The sequence below is a fragment of the Aegilops tauschii genome, chromosome 1 (assembly GCF_002575655.3).
Source record: "Aegilops tauschii subsp. strangulata cultivar AL8/78 chromosome 1, Aet v6.0, whole genome shotgun sequence".
NCBI classification, from domain to species: domain Eukaryota; kingdom Viridiplantae; phylum Streptophyta; class Magnoliopsida; order Poales; family Poaceae; genus Aegilops; species Aegilops tauschii.
The window spans coordinates 23370578-23394764 of record NC_053035.3 but is presented as its reverse complement, the minus strand read 5'-3'; the positions used below and the strand labels follow the sequence as shown (position 1 = coordinate 23394764).

Below are 24187 nucleotides of genomic sequence, written 5' to 3'. Positions count from 1 at the left end.
TATATATTTGCAGGAGATGCTCAATTGTCCGTGCAAGCGCGCGTGGCGTTGACATCTTAGTATTTAAGAGGGAGCACGCAGCGCGGCAAGCGTGATGGCATTAATTACAGGCAGATCGGCACGCTGTTCTTGCGTGGCATTAATTACATGAAGATTCTATCCATCTAAGAGAGAGAGAGAGAGAGAGAGAGAGAGAGAGAGAGAGATTGTGTCCTTATTGTGTTCATCCATCCTTCTTAGCTCATAAGCGCTCTTAGGTTTCTTGAACGGCAATCAGTCCATTTTCTGCCCTTTGTACTTTTAGATCCAAGAACCAGCCAGCGTTTTTGGAGCTGCATGTTCCGCCTCTGCCTGCAATGGCGACCGTTGTAGAGGTCTTTATGGGATCATATTCTTCTTCCATACCGGTGGACTGGGAGGCGGAGACCTACCCGGAGTATGGTGACTACGCCTTGCTCCCCCTACTCGTCGCCTTCTTCCCCGCCTTGCGCTTCGTCCTCGATCAATTCATCTTTGAGGTAAGTTGTCTGGCTGTTTTCCTGTACTAATTAGGACTCGTTTTATTCAAGGGCAACAAGGAACGAGTTGGGCATATCTCTTCGTTTTATTCAATGTGGGGGGGGGGGGGGGGGGGGGGGCAACTTCGCCGAAGAAAAATCTGGTAATTGCCGGGGCTAGAGGGATTGCCGGGGGCGTCGGTAGCATAGCGGTGCGAGGAGGTTATGAGGAGGCCGGGGCGGCAAGGCTACGGGGGAGTGCTGCCGTCCACGGGTAGTGGTGACAGGCAGTCTGTGTGGCGGTCCGGGGAAGGAGACAAGCTGGAGTTAAAATATGGTATCTCTAATATCCAGTGAAACCACATAATTCTTATAGATTATTTGAGGTTATAACCCATAAATGTGAGCCCAATCCTTAAGCCCAAATACCCAACTAGACCACTAATTACAATCACCGCATACATATCAATGATAAAGTAGAGCAGATCCTATTTGGCGCTGTAGGCGCCCGTTATTATTGTTTCTGCAAACGGGCGCCTACAGGCTCGTTAGTTGGGCTTGGCCCATTAAGTTTCATTCGCAATGACAACCACCAGGCCACTAACCGGCTTGTGTAATATTTCTTCGTTTTTCTCTTTTATTTGTTCGTCGATTTGTTTTGTTCTTTTTTCTTTTTTCCACTTCTTTTCCTTTTCTTTTAGTTTTTATCATAAATGCGTAGTTTTTTAGTTCATGAACTTTTCTTAAAACAGCTGAACTTTTTCTTTCAAATATGATGCACTTTTTTCAAATTTGATGAAATTTTTTAAAAATTGATGAACTTTTTCAAATTGAATGAATTTTTTTTCAAAATCGATGAACTTTTTTTAAAAAAACAATTGGCGAACTTTTTCAAATCCAATGTACTTTTTCAAAATGGGTGAACTTTTATCAAATTCAATGAACGTTGTTTTCATTTTCTATGAACTGTTTTGAAATGCGTGAACTATTTTCGAAATTTGATGAACTATTTTTTATTAGAAAAATAGACATTTACCAAATAGTTTTCATGTAACTCAAAAATCTCAGTGGTGTAGTAAATGCCTGAGTAATAAATAGTGCGGTTGCATTAGTTCTAAAGCAGTTCGGGTTGCGTTTGTTTACTATTGTTCTGAAGCTCCAGTGCTTAAGCTAAGCAATGAGAGGCAAGTGTGGCGGCAAATCGATACCTCGTTACACCAATTTTTCGCGTGATTTTTTCGGGAACGAATTTGTTTCTGGGCCTAGCATAGAAACGGCCCATAGAGTGTGTGTGTGTTGTAGGCCCGATTTCCATATTAGGGCGCCTACTGCGGCGAACAGGAGCTCCCAAAAAATAGTGCGTTATAGCGTCGTTAGTAACACACTATAGCGTGCTGAGATTTGTCCCGCTAAATAAATTAGTGCACAATGCCTTGTTAATACCATGTTATAACGTGAAATATCATTCAAACATAAATTTGACGCGTACATCTCAACATTGTATATGCGCACGCCAAGTTTCGTGAAAAACCGACATTTTATAGGCCTTGTGTAAAAAAGAAAAAATAATGCCTCATGAAAAGCCTTTTTTGACACTCAATTTTGTCTTTTTATATGTGACATAAATTGCCGGTTTTCTGCAAACAAATTTCTGTGCACGTGCAATGCCAAAATGTGGTTGGGAATCATTTTGACAGAATTTTGTGACATTTCAAAATATGTTTAAAACACGTTTCAAAAAGCAGGAGCATATGCTCCCATGCGCCAAAACGCCTTTTTCTTTGTCAGAAATTCACTTTGGCATTTCAAATATATTCCACAATGACGGGAGCATATGCTCCCATGTGCCAAAGTGAATTTCTGGCAAATAGTGCACTATAGAAGCCTATCTTTTTCCTTGATATAAATAGAATATAGTCCTTGTCCTAGTACAACCACAATCGCCGCATACAAAGTCGTATTATCGCAGCAGCATACGCCTTTCTGTCCAGCGCTTCTGGTAGTTCGGATATCAAACACACTGGACAAATATGTAGGCCGCAGTTCGACCAATGGAGGTGAACTGCTTTAATGTTGATAACTAATGCACAATTACCTTGGCAAAATTTGTGTTTATGTTGGTAAAAATAAATTATGTTTTTTATGAGAAATTTTTTGATCTATTCATCTTCAATCATGACAGTACAACGTACATCCGAGATAATAGAAATTACATCCATGTCCATAGACCACTTCGAGCGTACTTCAATATGTTTTGTCTGTTTTTTGTCCGAGTTTGCTCCGTTTTTTGATTCAAATGTGTAGCACGATATAATCCGCATCCAGTTATTATCCGATTCACTCCAAATCTGGCAAATACAAAGGGTAAAGGATTTTCGGATCACATCACTTGGAATCTGGCAAATAAAAATGGTAAAGGATTTGGCAATCACAATATTCAACCCGATCTGATCGTTTTGTATCCCTAGTTAGAGACATCCGCCATTTTTCTATGGTAAACAATTCACACCGGCCGACCGATCAATGCAGCGCCGGTCGAGTGTGCGTCATCGGATCTGGCACGACCCATCGCCTCCTGTTGCACCATGTGTATTCCTTATCCACTCGCCCCCTTTGGCCATCCATCTCTTTCCCTTCCGCCATCCATCTCTCCATCACTTCCGTCACTCCCAATCAGCTGCTCTAGCGCTCAGATACAGCTTCTTGGCGAGCTCTCGTTCGGCCACCTCCTCCTCCACCCCTCTATTTCCTATCTCCTTAGTGTCTAGGACGAGCAGCATCCCCATCCTCACAGTTGTTCTCCGCCTACGAGCACCTCCATGTCCGAAGTTGCAACCGGCGATGGCAGAAGCTGCGACCAATGACGCCGAAAGCTACAACCGGCAACAATGAAAGACACGATGGAAGAGCGATCTACCACTGAATGGTGCAATCGGGCAATGGCGGAAGCTGCGATAGGCGATGAATAAAGTTGCAACCAAAGCATGCCGAAGCAATGTTCGATGCACAGAATATGTAAATGGGAAGGCCGAGGCTACAAGCAACGGCTGGGAATGTTGCGACCTGCGGTGGGGAAAGCTGCAACTGGTTCCTACGGAAGCTACAACCATCTTGCTTTAATTTTTTGCTGGGACCAGCGAGATAGCAAGTTCTAACCAGGGAGCCGAAGGGTGACCATCGTTGGCTGATGCCACGACCGTGACGTCCGCATGATGCAACCGGCCATAGGGTTTGCTATGACACACGACGAGAATCCATGATGTCGACCCCAGGATGCTAGAACCAGAGAGCTTCATTGTTGCACCCCCCCCCCCCCCCCGACACCCCACGTCTGAGCTGCAATTGACATGCAGCCAATGTTGGAACCACTTGTGGCTAGAGCTGCGTTGGTGCTATGACGACAGCAACAAACGAGTAGCGACGCTCCGACCCATGGGAAGGGGCGACATAGATGCAATCGAGTTGTGGGCAGGCACACTGCGATGTTACCGACCGACCGTGCTTCATCCAACTCGCCGGGGGGCAGGGGGGAGAGGAGATGCAACGGTGAAAGAATGATGAAGGGACCAAGCCATGGGATGGAGGAGGAAGGTAATATGATGATTGGGAGGAAAACATCGATCGGTTCAGATGCGACCAGCCTCGAGAATACTTAATAATATGGTGGAACATTTATAAAAATACACCTATCCCGAGCACACACAAGGGAACCGTAGACAACAAAACGGTACATGTACCCGAAACCGACACAGGCGGGTAGGTAGAGAATACCTAGGGGCGCGAGACAACTCTCTCTAAGGAACTCAGCAAAATAGCCCCGTAACTTTGGGAGAAGGGATGCCCCACACAAAAGGGGGTCGCGGTGACCAGGCCCGGGCGACATATTACCAAAAACACAAGTCTCAGCAAAGTCGTTCGAATTAGACTGTAGCTATAATCAATTTTAGCGTGAATTATCTGGAGGGGAAGTCTACCCTTTTTAATGAATTCGGTATGTGTAATTTCTTTTCCTCCGAGACGACCGACAATTTTTAGTTTTACTACCCTTATATCTTCTTTTTTAGTCAATTCAATGGATTTTTTCATTGCATTCCGGAATGAAACTCCATTTGTAATTGAAAGCCTAACATTCTTGATCGTAAACATCTGGACCGAGCTGGCCGGATGAACTTAGCTATTGAACAAGGTACCTCATTTGTCCGTTAACGAGTCTGATTGTCTGATATCCCGTAAACTAGACGCGAATGAGAAGGAGCTTTGCGGGCGTCCGACACCCCGCTCCCACCTAAAAACATCTCCCACGCCAGCACCTTCTCTCTTGTGAACGCACCTGTGCTCTCCGCGCCATATTCATGCCGGTCCACAACGGACATGACAGATCATTGGAGTTGGCATTGAAGCGGCGCGCCAGTGGAGTGTGCCCCATTCGCCGTGTCCCGGTCTCCGCGCCTATTCAATGCTAGAGGCGTGACTAGGCGGGATGGGACATATATGACAGTTTTCACACTAGCTACTGGTCCGTCTAACTGGCGGTATTAAGTAGGCGTGCCAGCTGAGAAACCAACTCTCGGGCCCGTAATGAAACAACCCACCGCTTCCTCGATTGTGCTCACTATTTATACGTGGCCCTGCATGGCATGATCCGCAGAAAAACACTTCAGCTTCCTTTTCACCTACATGCACTATCTGCGAGAGATCTAAAGTGATGCGAGAGAGCCTCTATGCGCAGTGGAAGCATGAGTTGGCAGGCCTCGCAGCTGACTAGTTAGAGGTCGGCTTGATGGCGAGCTCACTGAAGATGAGCAATGACGACTCCACGATGGAGGAGGCGTCAAACGATGAGCCGGCGCCCCCGCCAACGCTTGTCCATGCTGGCTTTTCCATGGAGCAGCTAAAGATGCACTTCAACACCATCATGGTGGAGAAGCACGGGAGTAGCTAATGTCGGCGATCTAGTAGGCACAAAAGGAGAAGTGCTATAACCTCTCTCACCACATGCATCACCGGTTGGCGGAGGGACAAATATACAGTGTGTTAGCGAGAGAGGAGGCCATGGCCGTGGAGAACCCAAAGTTCGTCACCTAGCAGTGGGCGATCTACGAGGGCGTACGTATAGTACTCGTCGCACTACCTTCATGCCTTCAGCATGCAGTCGCCGATGTTGCAACAAAAAGTCCCCCAATGATTTGCATCCCCCTTAGTTGCAACTTCGGCCAACACAGTTTTCGACATCGCCGCCAAGAGGGTGTAGTAACAGACCACTGACGACCAATGGTTTGCAGCTTTGGCCTCCTATATCCCAGTCATAGTTTCAGTCAATGTCGTTTCCAGTTTCATGGACATGGTGTCTGCATGTCCGGTTGCTGGTTGCAACAAGTTGTGGTCGCTATTCCTACAATAGTGGGTTCCGGTTGAAGCACCCGTGGCATTCGAGCGTGTTGATAGCCTGCAAGTGCACAGGTTTAGTTGTAGCCTTTTCGAACTAAGAGTATCGATCCCATAGGGAGCACAGGAATCAGACGTTACCTCTTGTAATGAATATGGATTTGTGCTTACAAGTAGCTATACACTCCAAATATAGTGAGGGCATAAATATATTGTTGTTGAGGTGCGAAGTAAACTTGAGAGAAAATAACATAAGAAAATAGTAGCATGAGCACATATGAACTAATAGAGAAGGAAGGCTTTCTCAGAGAGTCTGGAATCCCCATTGGTATGTTTCTAGCTCAACCTATGCGTGGGCATAGTATGATGTCGATACTTGAGCCACTCTTGACAATTATGTTGGGTGGAGACTGGTACGGAACACGTTCTACTCCAGGTAGACTTCGTGCCATGAACGCCACCACTATAATCTCCCTCTGTGGGTTACAACTACCGCATTTAAGGATGACCTGTGGACCCGGCCTCCCTAAGGGTTCTCTGTAATTCCCCTGTCAGTTGCAAAGTTTAGGAGTAAAGACTTTTACTGTCACCTCGAATTACCTTCACAACCTCCCATTTAACAACGACAGTGATATACTTAGTGGCCATATGGCGGTAATGTTGACAGGCCTCTTCACAACATTCACGAAGTTACCAAATTAAGCTTTCAAGAGAGGATCTCATATCCAATATATTGGTTCATATCCTATACATACAATGGTTCATCCATATCCCCAAGAACTAGGGGGTTTACTCACACATAGGAACAACGCACATCATTGTGATAGTGGCGATGAACATGAATGGATCACAAATTTAACACACAAGACGATCCACTAGGATTCCTGATTGCTACAAGAAGAGGGATGTAGATGATGATGACGATGACAGTGATGATGATGTTGAGGATGACAGTGGTGATGATGTTGTAGCCCCTCGTGCTTGGTGGTGAAGATGCCTTTTGGATGAGTTTCTGCTCTCTCTGTTCGTCTGATCCCCGATCTGATTTCACGAGGTCAAAATAATGGACAAGGTGGCGGCGCTAGCACTCCATACAACCGCTGATATGAGCGGTCGCACTCGTATGATCCGCTCTATTTTGCTTTGAAGGCAGCGCAACGGTCCTCCTTTAGCCCCTTTGCTCCATTCTTTTATCGTAGATGATTATCACATTAAATATGTGATTTCACTACCGTTTCCTGAGATTTCTTCCATAAAGTATGTTTGGTCCAAAAAGCGTTACCTGAGGAATATCAACAAAAAAGAGGTGCGCAAACACGGTAAAATTCCACAAAGTCTACCATGTAGGCACAAAATGACTATCAAAATGACCACATAAATTGGACTAATCAACTCCCCAAGCTTAAGTCTTGCTTGTCCCCGAGTAAGTCCCGTAGCTTGTAATGAACAATGTCAACTTGGTGTTTATGAGATCCGGATATGAAAGAGGCATGAGTCCATCATCGATTATAGCTAGGAATGAGTAAGGATAAAAGAATCATAGTTACTGATAGCTCATCCCCACTATGATAATGATCATGCATGCCTCCACACATTGTGAATCAATTTCATTATGGATAAGTAACAACTTCATACCATAGTTAATGATTGTTTCAACCAGGCAAGTAGACGAAAGTTTTATTTCTTACTCCTGTTTTCTTCTCAAACCTGTTACTTTAAATATTTTGTATCTTGTCATCGGAACATGATTAAGTGCCCATCTCACACCTTTTAATTTAATGTGATATGTAAGTTAAACATGATCCTCGGGTGAACTCTTTTTGCAAAACACTTATAATTTAATAGGATTCATTCATTCTCCTGCTTGCCCTTTCATCAATTGAACTTGTAATGAACTAGCATATATAGTTATTTCATCTACTTAAAAAAATCATAACCGTAGTGTGGATCACTTATATCATCTTGCAAGTGACTATGTCCACTACTTAGGTCTTAGTCATTATCCTTTATGTACAGCAATAATGATTCCACACATCAAAACATCCAAATACTCATCGTAAAGGGCCATCCCCTGCTCAAAAGGAATTGACAATTCAACCTTATTGAAAGTAAAATTGCGAGCTAGTCTCGACTTGCTAGAAGTAAATGTAGAAAAGTAAAGATACAAAGTATGCGAGGATCTCCCCCAAGTTTACAATCAAGCCGAAGAGATCCAGGTACTTAGCATTTTATGCTCACTCCTGGGTATCCTTGCACACAGTGGAGATGCTCTTGACGCATTCCTTCGTCTCCTCGATTACAGCTTCCTTGTGATCCACCACCTTGGTCAAAAGCTCACACAGTGCAGTGTTTCGGTTAATTGTATCAGCCATGAGACCGATCTTATAGAAGAGACCATCAACCCATGCTTCCTGGTCTTTTCCCATCAGCCAATAAGAATCGATGCCTTTCCCAATGGTGTCTACTCAAACCTTAGAAACTTTCTCCAAATCCTTGATCTTTTCCTTTATCTCCTCTGGTGTGGGTGGCTCCTTTTCCCACTCTTTCTGAGGATGCCCAAAAGGAAATAAAGGAATATTGAACAGATAAGAGTTTGGAGGATACTCATCTGGAGTGGATTTGTCATCCCCTTCTTTTTCCCGTTCATCCTCCTCGATCTCCCATACCTTCACCTTGTTGCCGGTCTCCTCCTCCGGGCGTGGTTCATCCTTGATGCTCATCTTCCTCAAGTTCTCCCATATAGCAAGCACCACATTATCTAGATTGGGAAAAGGCATGATGCGGGAAGTGGTTGATGAAGACATGTTGTTCATGGCAGCGCCTGTGTTCTTCATCTGTAGCAAAATAGCTTTTGGAGGAGGTGGCAAGCAAGAAAAACTTGAGATTAGATAGGTTTGGGACTAAGGGACGTGCCCTTAGCCCTTTATAAAAATTTAGAATCCTGCTAATGTTGAGATTAGGCATAGAGAGTTAGTTAGGAAGAAATCAAAACAAAATCAGGAAAGAATCGCGGAGACAGATCCATCGACGGTCTTCCATATGGGCGAGAGCACTCGTATGTCCAGTCGCAAGACCTGTTACCGAACCATTTCTTTTTTTTTTTCCAAACCTGCTATTGCAGTAGATTCATGCAGGCAACCGTACGACCCCCACTGGTCGTATGATTCACCGTCAACCGCTCTGTTGCCAGACCGCTTGCCGTCCAGAAGTCACACGACCACGCATATGAGCGCCGGTGATCGCATGAAACATCATCAACTTCCCCGTCGTCACCATCGCTTCTGCCCTCTATCCGTACGATCGACCATACCATCGGATTCGGTCGTATGGTGAGCCATGTTTTGCTCTGTGGCTTCTTCGTCACTTTCTTCCTTAGAAATTTCCCTTCCTGAAAAAGTTAGTGACGAAAACTAGTCTGGACAAAAACTTCAGCAATTCAAAAAGGTATTAAAGAGGTCTAACTTGAAAAAAAAATAAACTCAAATACTAGACTAATATCTGACATCTATCACAACGTCTCTCCTTCATATGGTTACTTTTATTTTAAGATCTTTGGCTTCGTCTATTAGTGATGAAACTTACCTCCTTCACTTCCCGTTCTTCCTTTTGTTCGTCAGTGAGGTATAGCTCCTGGCGTTGTCCATTCACAATCTATGGTGCATCCTTTCCTCCTTTCAGTCGAACGACTCCGGAGTTGTAAAGTTCTTCAATCTCGTAGGGCCCTTCCGAGCGAGACCTGAGTTTTCCTGGAAACAACTTGAAACGAGATTTAAACAAGAGGATTTTGTTCCATGCAGAAACGTTCATTTCAGGATCCTACGATCGTGCGACATCATAACTTTCTCTTTGAACTATCGGGCACTCTCTTAAGTACTATTCCGGAGCTCCCCTAATGCATGCATATGTAACAACCTTTTCTCTCCTGCCTCCCTTAGATCAAAATTTATATTTTTGACTGCCAATAAGCTTCATGCTCTAGTTCTAAGGGTAAATGACATGCCTTACCGAAGACCATCTTGTAGAGTGACATACCCATAGGGTTCTTGTAGGCAGTGCGGTAAGCCCAGAAGGGTTTCATTCAACTTCCTTGCCCAATCCTTTCTGGACTTTTGCACAGTCTTCTGTAGGGTTGTCTCTATTTCCCTGTTTGAGATTTCAACTTGGCCACTTGTTTGATGATGATAAGGCGAAGCTATTTGGTCAGTCACTCCATACCTACGGAGGATCCTCCCGAAAATTCCCTGTATAGAACTTCAGCTTGGTTAAAGCTCGGTCTGCTCGGTCATACAGAAGAAGAACGAAAGTTACGGGGTTATCCCATAATCACGGCGCAATCCCACGATAATTTGTTGCTGCACTTATACGGAAATAGGGCGGTACTAGGCGCCGGCGCGCCGGCCCAAAGTTTGGGCCGGTCGCACCGCGAGCGTTCGATGTGTTACCTTCCAGTCGTCCAGATCGAGTCCTCTCTTCGTCCCCTTCCTCCGCATCTTCTTATCCGAAAAAACAGCAACCACGCACAGCTTGAAAAGCGACGACAAGCGCCCAGGCCGCCCCGTTCCCCGCCATCGATGCGCCCCCTCGTCGCTGACGGTGTGCAGCCTCACTGCCGCCGTTCACTTCCTCGCAATGGCCGCCTCAACGTGCAGCTCGTGGCCATGGACGCGACGCTGCTCCGGGTTGCGCCGCCCCGCCATGATTGCAGCTCACCATGGCGCAGCGGACGGGCTGACGTGCAGGCTAGCGGACTGGCCGGCAGACAGCCCCACGCGCGGTCAACGCGGTCGGGGCAGGAGGGCGTGCTGGATCGGTCGTGTAAGAAAATATGCAGAAAATACTTATACAATGGGATAAATACAAAAGGCTATATAGTTATGTACTCCCTCCGCCCGGAATTATTTGTCGCAAAAATGGATAAAAATAGATATATCTAGAACTAAAATACGTCTAGATACATTCATTACCGCGACAAGTAATTTCAGACGGAGGGAGTATATAGTACTCTATCCGATACCACGTGCATTCCATCTCGAATTGATCGCAATATATTTCAATTAGTTGTATACAAAATATATTTTGTTGAGTAACATAAGAAATTAAGTTAGAAATACATATGTTTATTATATTTATTTATTGAGGTGGGCCTTTTTATACGCCTGTTTGCATGTTAAAATCAGCCATAATTACGTGTTGAGGTGCTACGTGTGCATATCGAGAGGAATGGGTTAGTGGGGATCATCTACTTGTTATACTAGCTATATAGACATAGTTGATACAGTATGTGATAGGATGATATGTAGGTGAAACTTGTTGTGTTATTGCTAGTTAATCTGTTGTGAGGCGGGACACGCCACTATCCAAGCTTATCTACGAAGATAATAGAACATGTAATGGAACCAAATAGGGGTTACATTGGCAAAATTGCATCCTCTCTTATTTGACTTGGCTATGTCACACTCTTGAACTATTTTTTATCAAGAAAGCTTTCGATCCATTCATCTTCAATCATGACAGTACAACGAACACCAGAAATAATGAATATTACATCCAGATCCATAGACCACCAAGCGATGACTACAAGCACTAAAGCGAGCCGAAGGCGCGCCGCCATCATCATCCCCTCCCTTGCCGGAGCCGGGCCAAACTTGTTGTATTAGACAGCCGAAAAGTCGTCGTGATAAGGCCGCATAGGACCAACGTACCAGAACAACAACCGCCGGCGATGAAGAGTAGCGTAGATCGGATGGTCCAACCTGAAGAAACACAAACGTAGACGAAGTACGACCAGATCCGACCAAATCCACCAGATTAAAAGGTGAAGAAATTTACGTGCAACAATAGTCGTGTACAGATTCATGTAAAAATTCAAACCTTTAACACGTCCAAACCATGCCAATCTAGGTCATGTACAAAGGAAAAGTATTAAAAAAAGCCATGCCAATCTAGGTCACATACCAAGGAAAAAGAAGAACGGGAAAGTCTTTCACAAAAACATGCAGGCAACATCAGACATCATTCACGAGTCCAAAAAGAATACGGACAGGTATTAAACAAAAAATTTAAACAAGAACACGTACAAAACCTGGTCACATGATATAAATATTTTATTATTGTCATGTATAGATTAGAGAAAGGATGTCGATAACGCCCACACGTGTGGCATATTAGACATCCGCCAACATACGGTGTGTGGTGTGAGCAGGAGGCAGCCCACACGGGCTGTGTGTGGGCGAACATTATAATTGCACACACGTGTGGGCGTAGCTACTTTGTGCCACACGCCAAACAAGTACTACTCATCTCCATCCTGCGCGTGTGGCACGAAGCAAAAATGCCCACACGTCCAGCCACAGCTACGTTAGGTACCCACGGGATGACGATTTAGTTGCCATCCGGGATGGCAAATGTAGTTGTAAAAGCATGTCAAACTCTATCTGTTTTGGTTAACTATAGTTGCCATATCTAATTTATGGTAGTTGCCGTGTGTAATCAAACCATAGTTGTCGTGTGTGATTAACTACTTGCCATATATGGTCAAACATTAGTAGCCATGTGTATTTACCTAGTTGTCACGTGTGGTCCAACCATAGTTGCCATGTATGGTTAATCAGAGTTGACATGTGTGTTTATCTGGTTACCACGTACGCGCAACTGCAGTTGCCGTCTAGCAACGAATCATAGTTGCCATGTGTGTTTACCTAGTTGCCACGTACGCGTAACTGCAGTTGTCATCCAACAACGTACGAGTGTCATGGGGGTGAAAAGGAGTTCGCCCACACGCGCGTGACTAGGTGGTGGCTGTGTGGGCAGAAACTAGTTCGCCCATACAGCGCAGCTGGCAAACCATGTGTTGCGGGCGTGTGGGCGAACTCTCCAACGCCCACACACCAGCCCCGTCCTACGTGGCACGCGAAAACTGCCTTAGTATGTCAAGATTGATGCAAACTTAACTGAACGGTGATCCACACGTGTGGGCAAGTTGCAAAATTGCCACACGTATGGGTTTTAGTATTTTCAAAGAGAAAAGGTTATGATAAGGTCTTTCCAAGAAATCATACGTGCATGCCTTTCAAAATAAAAAATACATGCATGCAATCAACATATATCCTGCTTTAGGAGTCCAACAAGAGTACGTTCAATTCATCTAAAAAAGGAGAATGCTACAATTCTCAGAAGATAAATTGGTCATACAATGTTGGGACAAATTAGAGTGATGCAAATAGTCATTCAACAGGTACGAACAAAGCCACCAAATTTGCCATCTTAAGCTTTTTTTTAGGGAACTTAAGCTAGAATCTATAGACACGCAGTTCACCACAGATAATGAAGGTTTTGAGTCGAACTGTTCAAAATAATAATACTAGATACATATAGTATTAGATTACATGGACAAACAATGCAATCGGTTATGATAATAATATCTGTTTTGTTGTATAAAATAAGGCTATGGGACTTGAATATAGATTGTACCTATAATGTTGAGCATGCAATGAAAATTCAAATAGGTAAGTAGTCTGATTCCTGGCAGATTAAAATATAACTAGATTTGATGTGGAATAACATGTGCAAAGAAAATTCAAAAAATAAGATTCAGCTAAGAGAGTGCAAAAACCAACTGGAACAGCCCCATGTTCATGTGTATCTTCCTGTGTGCTTCATAGAGTTTGTGGAAAGAAAGGAATAGCAAACACTTTCGTGGGGTGGATCCCACGGAGAGCTCGTGGGCTAGAAGGTTTAAAGAGGACTTCTCCCTCCTCACATATAAAGCTAAAGAATAACATAGGGGATTTGTATCCTCCTCCCTGCTATCTTTTGTTCATCCTTAATTTCCAACATTAGTCTGACTCTTGTTTAGTCTTTTTGCCTAACCACAAAGTGGTTTAGGATGTAATTTTGCCCCACATGTAAAGTGTAACCTATATATCATTTAATACTATAACACACTAGGAGCCTCTCCAACTGTTTTCAGCTGCCAAAACAAATATAGAGGAGGTTCTATTAAATTAGGTTGGAATGGCATATAGAAAATTACATTAAGATTAGAAGACAATACAAACGGTACAGCTACGTGCCATTAATGTTTAGGATTTGTTAGTGAATAATCCTACAAAAACATTGAGTGCGAACATAAATGTCGGAAATGAGAAAAAGTGGAACAAAAAAAAGGTAGAGATTAGTATGAGAATATGTGGTTTGGCATGGTAGGACATAGACCATGGTATTTTATTGGCACACATCCAAATCTTTATCCAAACGATGGAAATATTAAGCCCGAAATTTAATCATGTATGTTGATGCTACACATTTTGGTTATAACTATCTATATAAATATTGCTTTAGCCCAAATCAAATGAAATAACATAGGTGATTTTTTTCCCAAAATATGAAAATATGTATTGCAAATTTGGCCGCGCAAATGCACAGGTCACAATGCTAGTTATATTTATTTCATCTTACTCTCTTCGCAGGTGTTAGCAAGACGACTTATATTTGGAAAGAGACATGGCAAGCTCTCTGAAATAAATGAAAGGAGAAAGAAAATTAACAAATTTAAGGAATCGGCCTGGAAATTTGTTTATTTTCTTTCCGCGGAACTGTTTGCATTATTTGTAACGTACAATGAGCCATGGTTTACAAATACAAGATACTTTTGGGTAGGGCCTGGCGAGCAGCTCTGGCCTGATCAAAAGATGAAGTGAGAGAAAGAAATAATCTCTTTTGTTCCTCATTGCAATTTTTCTTTTACCAAGAGTCCTCAACATTGTTTTTTTCACTAGGCTGAAGCTTAAGGCTGTATACATGTTTGCCGCCGGATTTTACATATATTCTATCTTTGCACTTCTATTCTGGGAAACAAGGCGCAAGGACTTCGGAGTGTCCATATGCCATCATGTGGCAACTGTTGTTCTGATTGTTATCTCCTACATTTGCAGGTATGTAGATGAGTGTAATTTCACATCTATACACATATAATGATGCACAACATAGCCAAACCTAAAGGTATTGCTACTTTAAACAGATTATCTCGTGCTGGGTCTGTCATTTTAGCCATTCATGACGCAAGTGATATATTCCTAGAGATGGGAAAGATGGCCAAGTACAGTAGCTGCGAGTGGCTAGCTGTTGTGGCATTTCTAGTTTTTGTGGCTTCGTGGATCCTTCTTCGGTTAATAATTTTTCCTTTCTGGATCCTAAGAAGCACAAGGTAAACATCTACTACAGTTTGCTGGTTGCTCTAGCATGTTCCTTTACCTGATTCGAAATCAGCTTAACTTCATTGGATTTTGTATCGCATTTGGTTGATCAATTTCATGATCTCGCATCTTTTTCAGTTATGAAGTTGCTACGATCCTGGACAAGCAGAACAATAAAATCTACAGAACCTCATACTACTATCTTTTCAACACTCTCTTGTTATCACTTCTAGTCTTTCACATATACTGGTGGGTTCTGATTTATAGGATGCTTGTAAAACAAATCCACTCCAGTGGGCATGTTGGTGAGGATGTTCGATCCGGTCAGTGATCCTTTTCTTGCTCATTTCCTCGGTGTTACTTCTATTTTATTTCTCAGCAGCATCTTCTTATGGATTTTTTTTATAAGCTATTCCTGCCATCAAACAGATTCGGAAGGCGAAAATGATCATGAAGATTAATCTATAGGTTGTTGGATGCTTAGTTCAAGAACTATATATGTTGTTCACTATTGGGAATTAAAATGCTGCAAACGGGTTTAAAAAGAATGGGAATGTCAAGGAGGAACTACTTAGCATATCGATCAGGAGGAAATTAAGGCACAACAAAAAAAACTGAAAATGCTAGAATCTCAGTGTCACTCGATCAGTTCTCCTTGATAGTTGATACTCTTATCATTCAGGATCTTGGGGTATCAACCTAACATATGTCAAGATGTGTTTGTATAAATATTGAGTTTCTTCAAGTTGTACAAACTATCCTTTATGTGGCTTGATTCAAATTAAGTGCTACTTCTGGAGTGTGAACCGTCTTGTTTTGTTTTTTCGTTCCACCTTTTTTATGCCAACCACTATTGGAATCACCCAAGATGCCTAGTTCCCCGGGTTTGCCATGTGGTTTTTATCAGGAGTTCGACAATGTTAGCAGCTTGCCGGAACCAGGCTAATTGAATTCGGCAATGACAAAAGGAAAAAAACGTTTTGCGCCAGCGCGCCGGCCGAAGATTCGGCCGGTCGCTTTCCACGTGAGCTCGTTGGCAGTGGCCCCACGTGATTTACTCCAGCAGTCTTTCTCAACCGCACCTCCTCTCCCATCTCTTCTCCTCCCGCTCACGCTCGAGACGCCATGGACGGCACAACCCAAGCTGATTCCCTCCGCTTCTCTCCATCTCAAACCTCCATCCTTTACTGGCCTGCTACGCGGTAGCTCTCGCCGTTTTTTTTCTGCAGAGGCCATGGCCAACTTCGAGCTGCCCCGGAGACACACCCCATGCATCGGCGAGCTACAAGCAAGGTTTTGGTTACCGGTCGAAATTTCAAGATTTCACATGGTTACCGCGTATTTCCGTGCCCCTCGGTAAATCACCATACCGAGCAAAAAATACCATTTTTTCGAAATTTTTGAATTTGAACACTCGATTTACACTAAAGTATGTAGGATCTAATTAATGCCATGAGAGTTGGTTCTGATGTGTTGGTAGCACCCTAGTTTCTGTTTTGAGAGGTCTCTGGTTCAAATATTCGTTCATTCACTTATTTGAATTCAAATTTCAACTATAAATTCGCTCGAAATATTCTTGGTATTTCTCGGTAACCGTGGTAACCACGTTTACCAGTCCCCCTCGATAAAATTGCGTCATTCGGTAACCAAAACCTTGGCTACAAGCAGCGTCGGTGAGGAAGTTTTTGCTGCCACCGGCGATTTTTGGCAGATGCTACAATGGCCCCAAGTGGTTGCTGAGACCGGTGCCATGGCTTGGTGCAAGCTCCAGGGGGGCGAGCGAGGTGCCCTGCTACCTGCTGGATCCGGCAAGATGAGTAGATGACGTGTTGCAATCGTCTTACCAGGAGCTGGAACCGTATGCCGCCGGTGCTGCACAGACAGACCACGCGACCCAAAGCTGGAACCGGTGTTTAGTTTTGCTGGAATGGCCACCATTTTTTGCTGCAAACCTTGCACCATCAGCGGTGGAAAAGCTTCAAGAGAGTGGATAAAGCCTCAACCGGCATGAGGAAAAAGTTTCAACCCGCGTGAAGAACAATTCAACCATGAAAAAAGCTTCAACCAACCGTGGAAAAGCTTCAAGCGACGGTGAAAAGAGCTTCAACCGACATGGGTAAAAAGCTTCAAGCTGTGGAAAAAGCTTCGACGGGCCTCTGAAGAATCTTCAACCTCTGTGACAAAAAGCTTCAAACGGCTCCACCGAGAGCTGGAATCAGCACCGGCACCGCTATGACCGTGCGAGGGTGTGGGGGAGGCCGAGATGCTGCAACCAGCGACCGGAGTGCGACAACGGGTATCCGAAGGAGCTGGAACCGGCCATGGGGTGCTACGAGCACGGCGACGAGATGCAACCACGGGAATGGGAGGGCGATGACGTCGAGCATTGGTGAGCGATGGGCGGTGAGCGGCAGCAGTTTGAGCATGGAGGGGGTGTCGCCGGTTTGTTAGCGTGGTGGGCGGCGCGAGCGGAACGGCCGTGTGGTGCCGGGTTGAGCGGGGATGGGGAACGCCCCTGCATTGACTTTTTCTCTTTTCCGAGGACAAGCGAATCCTACGGACGCTATGTGCTGAATCGTGCGGATGCCCTGCGACCGGCCAAGTTTTGGGCCGGTGCGCCGGCGCCTATAAGCGCCCATGACAAAATACTCGGCAAACAGGACAGTTTACCTAGTGCCGAGAAAAGGAAATACAGCTTTCGGACATAACTAGGTGTTGACATCATATTTTGGAATGACCAAAAACTTATATGAGATGCCCTCAAATGAAAAAGTGTTCAATAGAAAAAAATCTTTATTTTTAACATTAACATCTTTTAAGTTTGGGTCATCACCATCCCATCTCATCTTGAGGGCTGAAGTTGTGCTCGAAGTAATAAGATTTTGTATTAAGAGTACTGTTTGACCAATTACTTCTTCAACACGGCTTTATCTGAGAAAATGCTCTAAATGGATTGTCTTCATCTCGTCCAAACGGTCGGTTTTCATATAAAAATCGTATTAATCTAAGGTCATATGAGAAGTCAGAGCACGTGCAGTGCGACCCTACCACGAGCAATAAGTGGCACGCGACATCAGACACCCATAGGGATTGAAAGCGCAGGTTTACTAACAGAGGGGGTGAATGAGAGATTTTTAGAAATCCTTCAAACTTTGATGAATTCGACGGAGATTAAAGTGAAGAAATACAGACGCGGGGGAACTAAATCATCACAAATAATGGAAAGCATGCCTGCAAGATACATACAGGTGAAGAACATGTAAGCATACATGCATACAAGCATGTAGAAGATGAGCTGAAGAAAAATGAATACATGATAAAAAGTCTTCCATTCAAACTCTTCGGAAGGTAGATCACAAACTTTTCAGCAGCGGAAATACGTAAGGGGTGAGGAATTTGAAACTAGGTAGGCTCGTTGAAGACACAACGATTTGGTAGACTAGCGATTTGGTAAGTCTGATTGAGACGGTTGAGACGAACTTAGAGAACACTTAGTCCTCACCGTATTACTCTTGAGCCAAGGTCACTTAGACCTCGCCCAATCACTCGTGGTAAGTATTCAAAGTAGACTTCCAAAACCTTCACAAACATGTTCACCGGCACACCACAATTGCTCTTGGGGTGCTCAGAACTTGACGCCTAACTGTCTGGAAGAATGACAATCTTCAAAGGTAATAGACGTCAGATCACATAGATCAATTGTGACGCCCCGACTTAATTGTGCACTAATCATACACACAAATGTGCATGATCAAGATCAGAGACTCACGGGAAGATATAACAACACAACTCTAAACACAATTTAAAGTCATACAAACTTTATATTACAAACTAGGGGCCTCGAGGCCTCGAATACATAAGCTCGAATACAAACGAGTCAGCGGAAGTAACAATATCTGAGTACAGACATAGGTAAACAACTCTGCCTTAGAAGGCTAACACAAACAACAACAATGATCGAAAAGGCAAGGCCTCCTGCCTGGGAGCCCCCTAACTACTCCTAGTCGTCGGCGGTCTCCACGTAGTAGTAGGCTCCGTCGGGGTAGTAGTAGTCGTCGACGGGGTCGGCTTGCTCCCGGGCTCCATCATCTGGTCGCAGCAATCGAGTATAGGGGAAAATAGGTAGCAAAGCAACCGTGAATACTCATTCAAAGTACTCGCAAGACTTACGTCAGATCGATACTAAATATGCCTCCATAAAAAAGAAATTGGGCTATATCTTTGGACTGCACTACAGAAATGCGAGAAGAGAAGGGAAGGCCTAGCCTATCGAAGACTAGCATCTTGAAGCAACTTGCACCATTAGAAGAGTGCATATTGGCATAAAATAAGTAGCAAGTATGTTGTAGCATTGCCTAGAGATCCTTTCTCGACTCCGTGCGAGAAAGCAATCCCGGAGCCATCATATCCATTTCACATCTCTAGTATCTAGTTCTAATTGTATCGATCGGGATAGAAATCCGAGCTTCCGTTACCGTGTACACGGCTATTTGAATAGATTAACTTCCTTGGAGGGGTGCACAAACTTACCCAACACGCACTATTAACTCCGGCCGAACACACTTTCCTGGGTCATGCCCGACCTCGGCTGATCGACACACCATGTCCTACCTAGGCTGAACAGAGAGGCCAGCATGCGAGTCTACATCCTAAGCACGCGGGGGTCTTGGGCCCATCGCCCTTTGCACTCCTGCACATTGCGTACGTGGGCTGGAGCAGACCCACCCCCTTATACAAGCGTAGGTGCGTCCCGTCCAACTGGGCGCGCCCCGCTCAATCGCTGACGTCTGTGAGCTTTAGGAAGAACCATATGACGCTGAGTACCCATACTTATTCCCGCATGGTGGTTAGTGCGAAAAGGCCATAGGCCTACTCGGATCACATATCCAAACTGTTAGTGCCTTGGGAGCGCGCGGAGACTATCAATGACCCACGATCTGTGTCCCATCGCCCCGTCTCACGGACTTACGGCAAGGGCTAAGAATGCCCGGCCGTGTCGCGTAGTTATCTCGCGGGTACCCTCTAGGTCAACCCGACTCCACATCACTCGCGGGTACCCTCACGGTCAACCCGGCTCATAATAGACTTCCGGGAACTCAGGTCCACCTCTACTGGGGTGGTACCACCTGTCCCTCCAATCCCGCATAAACAGTAACTCTCGCGGGTACCCATTCAGGCCGACCCGTCTTTAACATGGTTATGGTGGTAAAGTTAAAGTAACCGTGTGTCCATAACACCAAGGGGAATTCAAGGAATCGCCCTCGATGGATTCCACCTGATGTAACCATCAAGGTGAACTTGGATGAATCACCCTCGAGGGTTCACACTTGAGGTGTTGTACGAAAGAGTCGTTATCGGGAGTTGTGAAGGAGGAACCACCCTCCGTAGACCACGACCGATTAACTACACTATGGAGATCTCATCAGAAGTGCTATATGAGGTATCACCCCCGACACTCGATAGTAGCTCTACAGAGTCGTAAAACTAGGGGGTGTGAGGTGATGTGTCGGGCTCTAGACGTCGATCACGTTGATTGAGTCATCGATCATAAAGCGGGTGCAACAGGGACAAGGTGAGCGGTCACTAGTGGACCACTGACCAACCTATACTAAGCATATAGGATAAGCAGGTAGGTAACAATAGCAGGTTACAAAATCAGGCTATATATGCATCAGAATAGGTACAAACGGACGACAGTAGCAAAATCTGATGCAAGCATGAGAGACAAGGAATGGGCGATATAGGAATGATCAAGGGGGTTTTGCTTGCCTGGAAGCTTTGTAGACAGATACGGAACCTCGAAGGTGAAGTAGTCGATCACCACATCAACATCGGTCTCACGGGTCTACCAGAGAAGAAGTAACGGAGGGGGAACGCAATAAATAACAGAGCAATCAAATGCATCACAAAGCACGACATGGAAAAAACGTTGTGCTAGGAGTGCACTAACACATTGCTACACATTACAGACGGAGCGAGAAAATATCCCGGAATATTTTCCCAGCGTTTGGCAGTTTTTGGACAGATGATTCGGAGGGGAAAGGCCATGTTCATCATGTTAGAGGCATACGACAGGTGTGTGGAAAGCATATTCGGATTCGTTATATTTTTCTGAGCAATTTTCATATATAAATTATTTTCATCGGAGTTATAGATTATTTGATATGATTTTTCAAAGTTTAAAAGACTTTCTAGAATTTCGAAATTTACTTTAATTCGAATTAAAAAACAGATAAATTGCTATGGGTACGCAAGAGTGTACCCAATAATGTGTGTATGTGTATGACATGTGGGGCCCTATTGACTTCCCAGTCAGCAGTCAACAGTCAAAGTTGACAGTGTTGACTCGGCCAACTAACATATGGGGCCCACATGTCATAGAGGGGCTATTTAGATCTTATCCACAAAAAGAGTAAAGGGAGGGTCCCACCTGTCATTGGGATATTTTTTAATAGAGCGATTTAAACACATAAGTTAATAGTGGGGCCCGTTGGTCAGTGGGGTTAGGGGGTTAGTTGTAAAAGAAAAAGGGGATCAGTCCCCCTAATCATAAGAAGGCCAAGGCCACCAGGGGCGGGCGTGTGATACGTCTCCAACGTATCTACAATTTTTGATTGTTCCATGTTGTTATATTATCTTTTTGGATGTTTTACAATCATTTTATAGCAATTTTATATTATTTTTTGGGACTAACCTATTAACATAGTGCGCAGGGCTAGTTGCTGTTTTTCCTTGTTTTTTACTTCGCAGAAAATCAATACCAAACGGAGTCCAAATGCAGCGAAACTTTTCGAAGATTTTTTTGGACCAGAAGACACACGATGGGGCAAAGAAGTACCTGGGGGGGCTCGGAGGGGAGCACAACCAACTAGGGCGCGCCTGGGGGCCAAGCCATGCCCAGGTGGGTTGTGCCCACCTCGGTTACCTCCCGCACCGCCTCTTTGCTCTATAAATACCCTGGATATCCAAAAACCCTAGGGGAGTCGACGAAATACAATTCCAGCTGCCGCAAGTTCCAGAAACCACAGATCCAATCTAGACACCATGACGGAGGGGTTCATCATCCTCATTGATGCCTCTCCGATGATGCGTGAGTAGTTCATTGTAGACCTACGGGTCCGTAGTTAGTAGCTAGATGGCTTCCTCTCTCCCTCTTTTGGTTCTCAATACAATGGTCTTTTGGAGATCTATTTGATGTAACTCTTTTTGCGGTGTGTTTGTTGGGATCCGATGAACTTTGAGTTTATGATCAGATCTATGTTTTTATCCATGAAAGTTATTTGAGCCTTTTGATCTCTTATATGCATGATTACTTATAGTCTCATATTTCTTCTTTGAATCTTTGGTTTAGTTAGGCCGACTAGATCGATTTTTCTTGCCATGGGAAGAGGTGCATTGTGATGGGTTCGGTCTTACAGTGCTTAATCCCAGTGACAGAAGGGAAAATGACACGTAGTATCGTTGCCATTAAGGAAAAGATGGGTCCTATTTCGTACATGAATAGATCCTGTCTACACCATGTCGTCGTTCTTATTGCATTACTCTGTTTCTCTATGAACTTGTCTAGATGCATGTTGGATAGCGGTCGATGTGTGAAGTAATAGTAAAAGATGCAGGCAGGACTCGGTCTACTAATCTTGGACGTGATGCCTATATAATGATCACTGCCTGGTGATACGTCTCCATCGCATCTACTTTTCCAAACTCTTTTGCCCTTGTTTTGGACTCTAATTTGCATGATTCGAATGGAACTAACCCGACTGACGCTGTTTTCAACAGAATTGCTATGGTGTTATTTTTGTGCAGAAATAAAATTTCTTGGAATGACCCGAAACTTCACGGAGATCATTTTTAGAATAAATAAAAAATATTGGCAAAAGAATCAACCGAAGGGGACCCACACCCTGTCCACAAGGATGGAGGGCGCTCCCTTTGGCCTTGTGGGTCCCCTAGACCTCCACCGACCTCAAGTCCAACTCTATATATTCATGTTCGGGGAGAAAAAATCAAAGAGAAGTATTCATCATGTTTTACGATACGGAGCCGCCGCTACCTCCTATTCTTCCTCGGGGGGGGGGCAGATCTGGAGTCCGTTTTGGGCTCCGAAGAGGGGAAATCGTCGCCATCATCATCATCAACCATCCTCCATCACCAATTTCATGATTCTCACCGCCGTGCATGAGTAATCACATCGTAGGCTTGCTGGACGGTGGTGGGTTGGATGAGATTTACCATGTAATCGAGTTAGTTTTGTTAGGGTTTGATCCCTAGTATCCACTATGTTCTAAGATTGATGTTGCTATGACTTTGCTATGCCTAATGCTTGTCACTAGGGCCCGAGTGCCATGATTTCAGATCTGGACCTATTATGTTTTCATGAATATATTTGTATTCACTAAGTGCTAATGCTTTGGTCTGGTACTCTATTAAAAGGAAGCGTTAATATCCCTTAGTTTCCAATATGACCCCTCAGCCACGAGAGGGTAGGAGAAAAGCACGATGACTATATTTGAAATACATGCCTACGTTATATTGATGAATTGGCGCTAGTTCTGTGTCACCCTATGTTATAACTGTTGCATGACGAATGCCATCCGACATAATTATCCATCATTGATCCATTGCCTACGAGCTCGTTTCATATTGATTTTTGCTAAGTTACTTTTCCGTTGCCACTGTTACGATTGCTACAACACTGCTACTGTTACTTTTGACACCGTTACCGTTACTTCCATGGGGGGGATGGTGCAACTTCGCCGAAGAAAAATCTGGTAATTGCCGGGGTTAGAGGGATTGCCGGAGGCGGCGGTAGCATAGCGGTGGGAGGAGGTTATGAGGAGGCCGGGGCGGCAAGCCTGCGGGGGAGTGCTGCCACTACTAGGAAAAGGCCTACTAGTGGCGCACCAGTTTTGCCTACCAATGGCGCACTACTGGTGCGCCACTAGTACCACGCCACTAGTATTTTTACTAATGGCGCACCAGTGGTGCGCCATTAGTATCTGGTATACTAATGGCGCACCACTAGTGGTGCGCCATTAGTATAGGCCACGGTGCGCCATTAGTATAGGCCACTGGTGCGCCATTTGTATAGGCCACGGTGCGCCATTAGTA

At 44.5% G+C, this 24187-nt stretch overlaps 1 protein-coding gene across 1 annotated transcript; it reads left to right on the top strand.

The window, feature by feature from the left end:
- Positions 1-194: 194 nt before the first annotated feature.
- Positions 195-16342, top strand: LOC109758794 (ASC1-like protein 1). The gene is made up of 6 exons (XM_020317661.4): positions 195-518; positions 14351-14577; positions 14660-14815; positions 14902-15087; positions 15215-15399; positions 15506-16342. The coding sequence occupies exons 1-6, from the start codon at positions 357-359 to the stop codon at positions 15535-15537; spliced, it is 948 nt and encodes a 315-aa protein (XP_020173250.1). The 5' UTR covers positions 195-356; the 3' UTR covers positions 15538-16342.
- The last annotated feature ends 7845 nt before the right edge of the window (positions 16343-24187 follow it).

Bases quoted from the DNA above. Each gene is read 5' to 3' on its own strand.
- LOC109758794 (XM_020317661.4), top strand. From the start codon at position 357: ATGGCGACCGTTGTAGAGGTCTTTATGGGATCATATTCTTCTTCCATA. The intron at 14,578-14,659 runs GTGAGAGAAAGA...TTTTTTCACTAG, and splicing joins TGGCCTGATCAAAAGATGAA to GCTGAAGCTTAAGGCTGTAT. The intron at 15,088-15,214 runs GTAAACATCTAC...CATCTTTTTCAG, and splicing joins TGGATCCTAAGAAGCACAAG to TTATGAAGTTGCTACGATCC.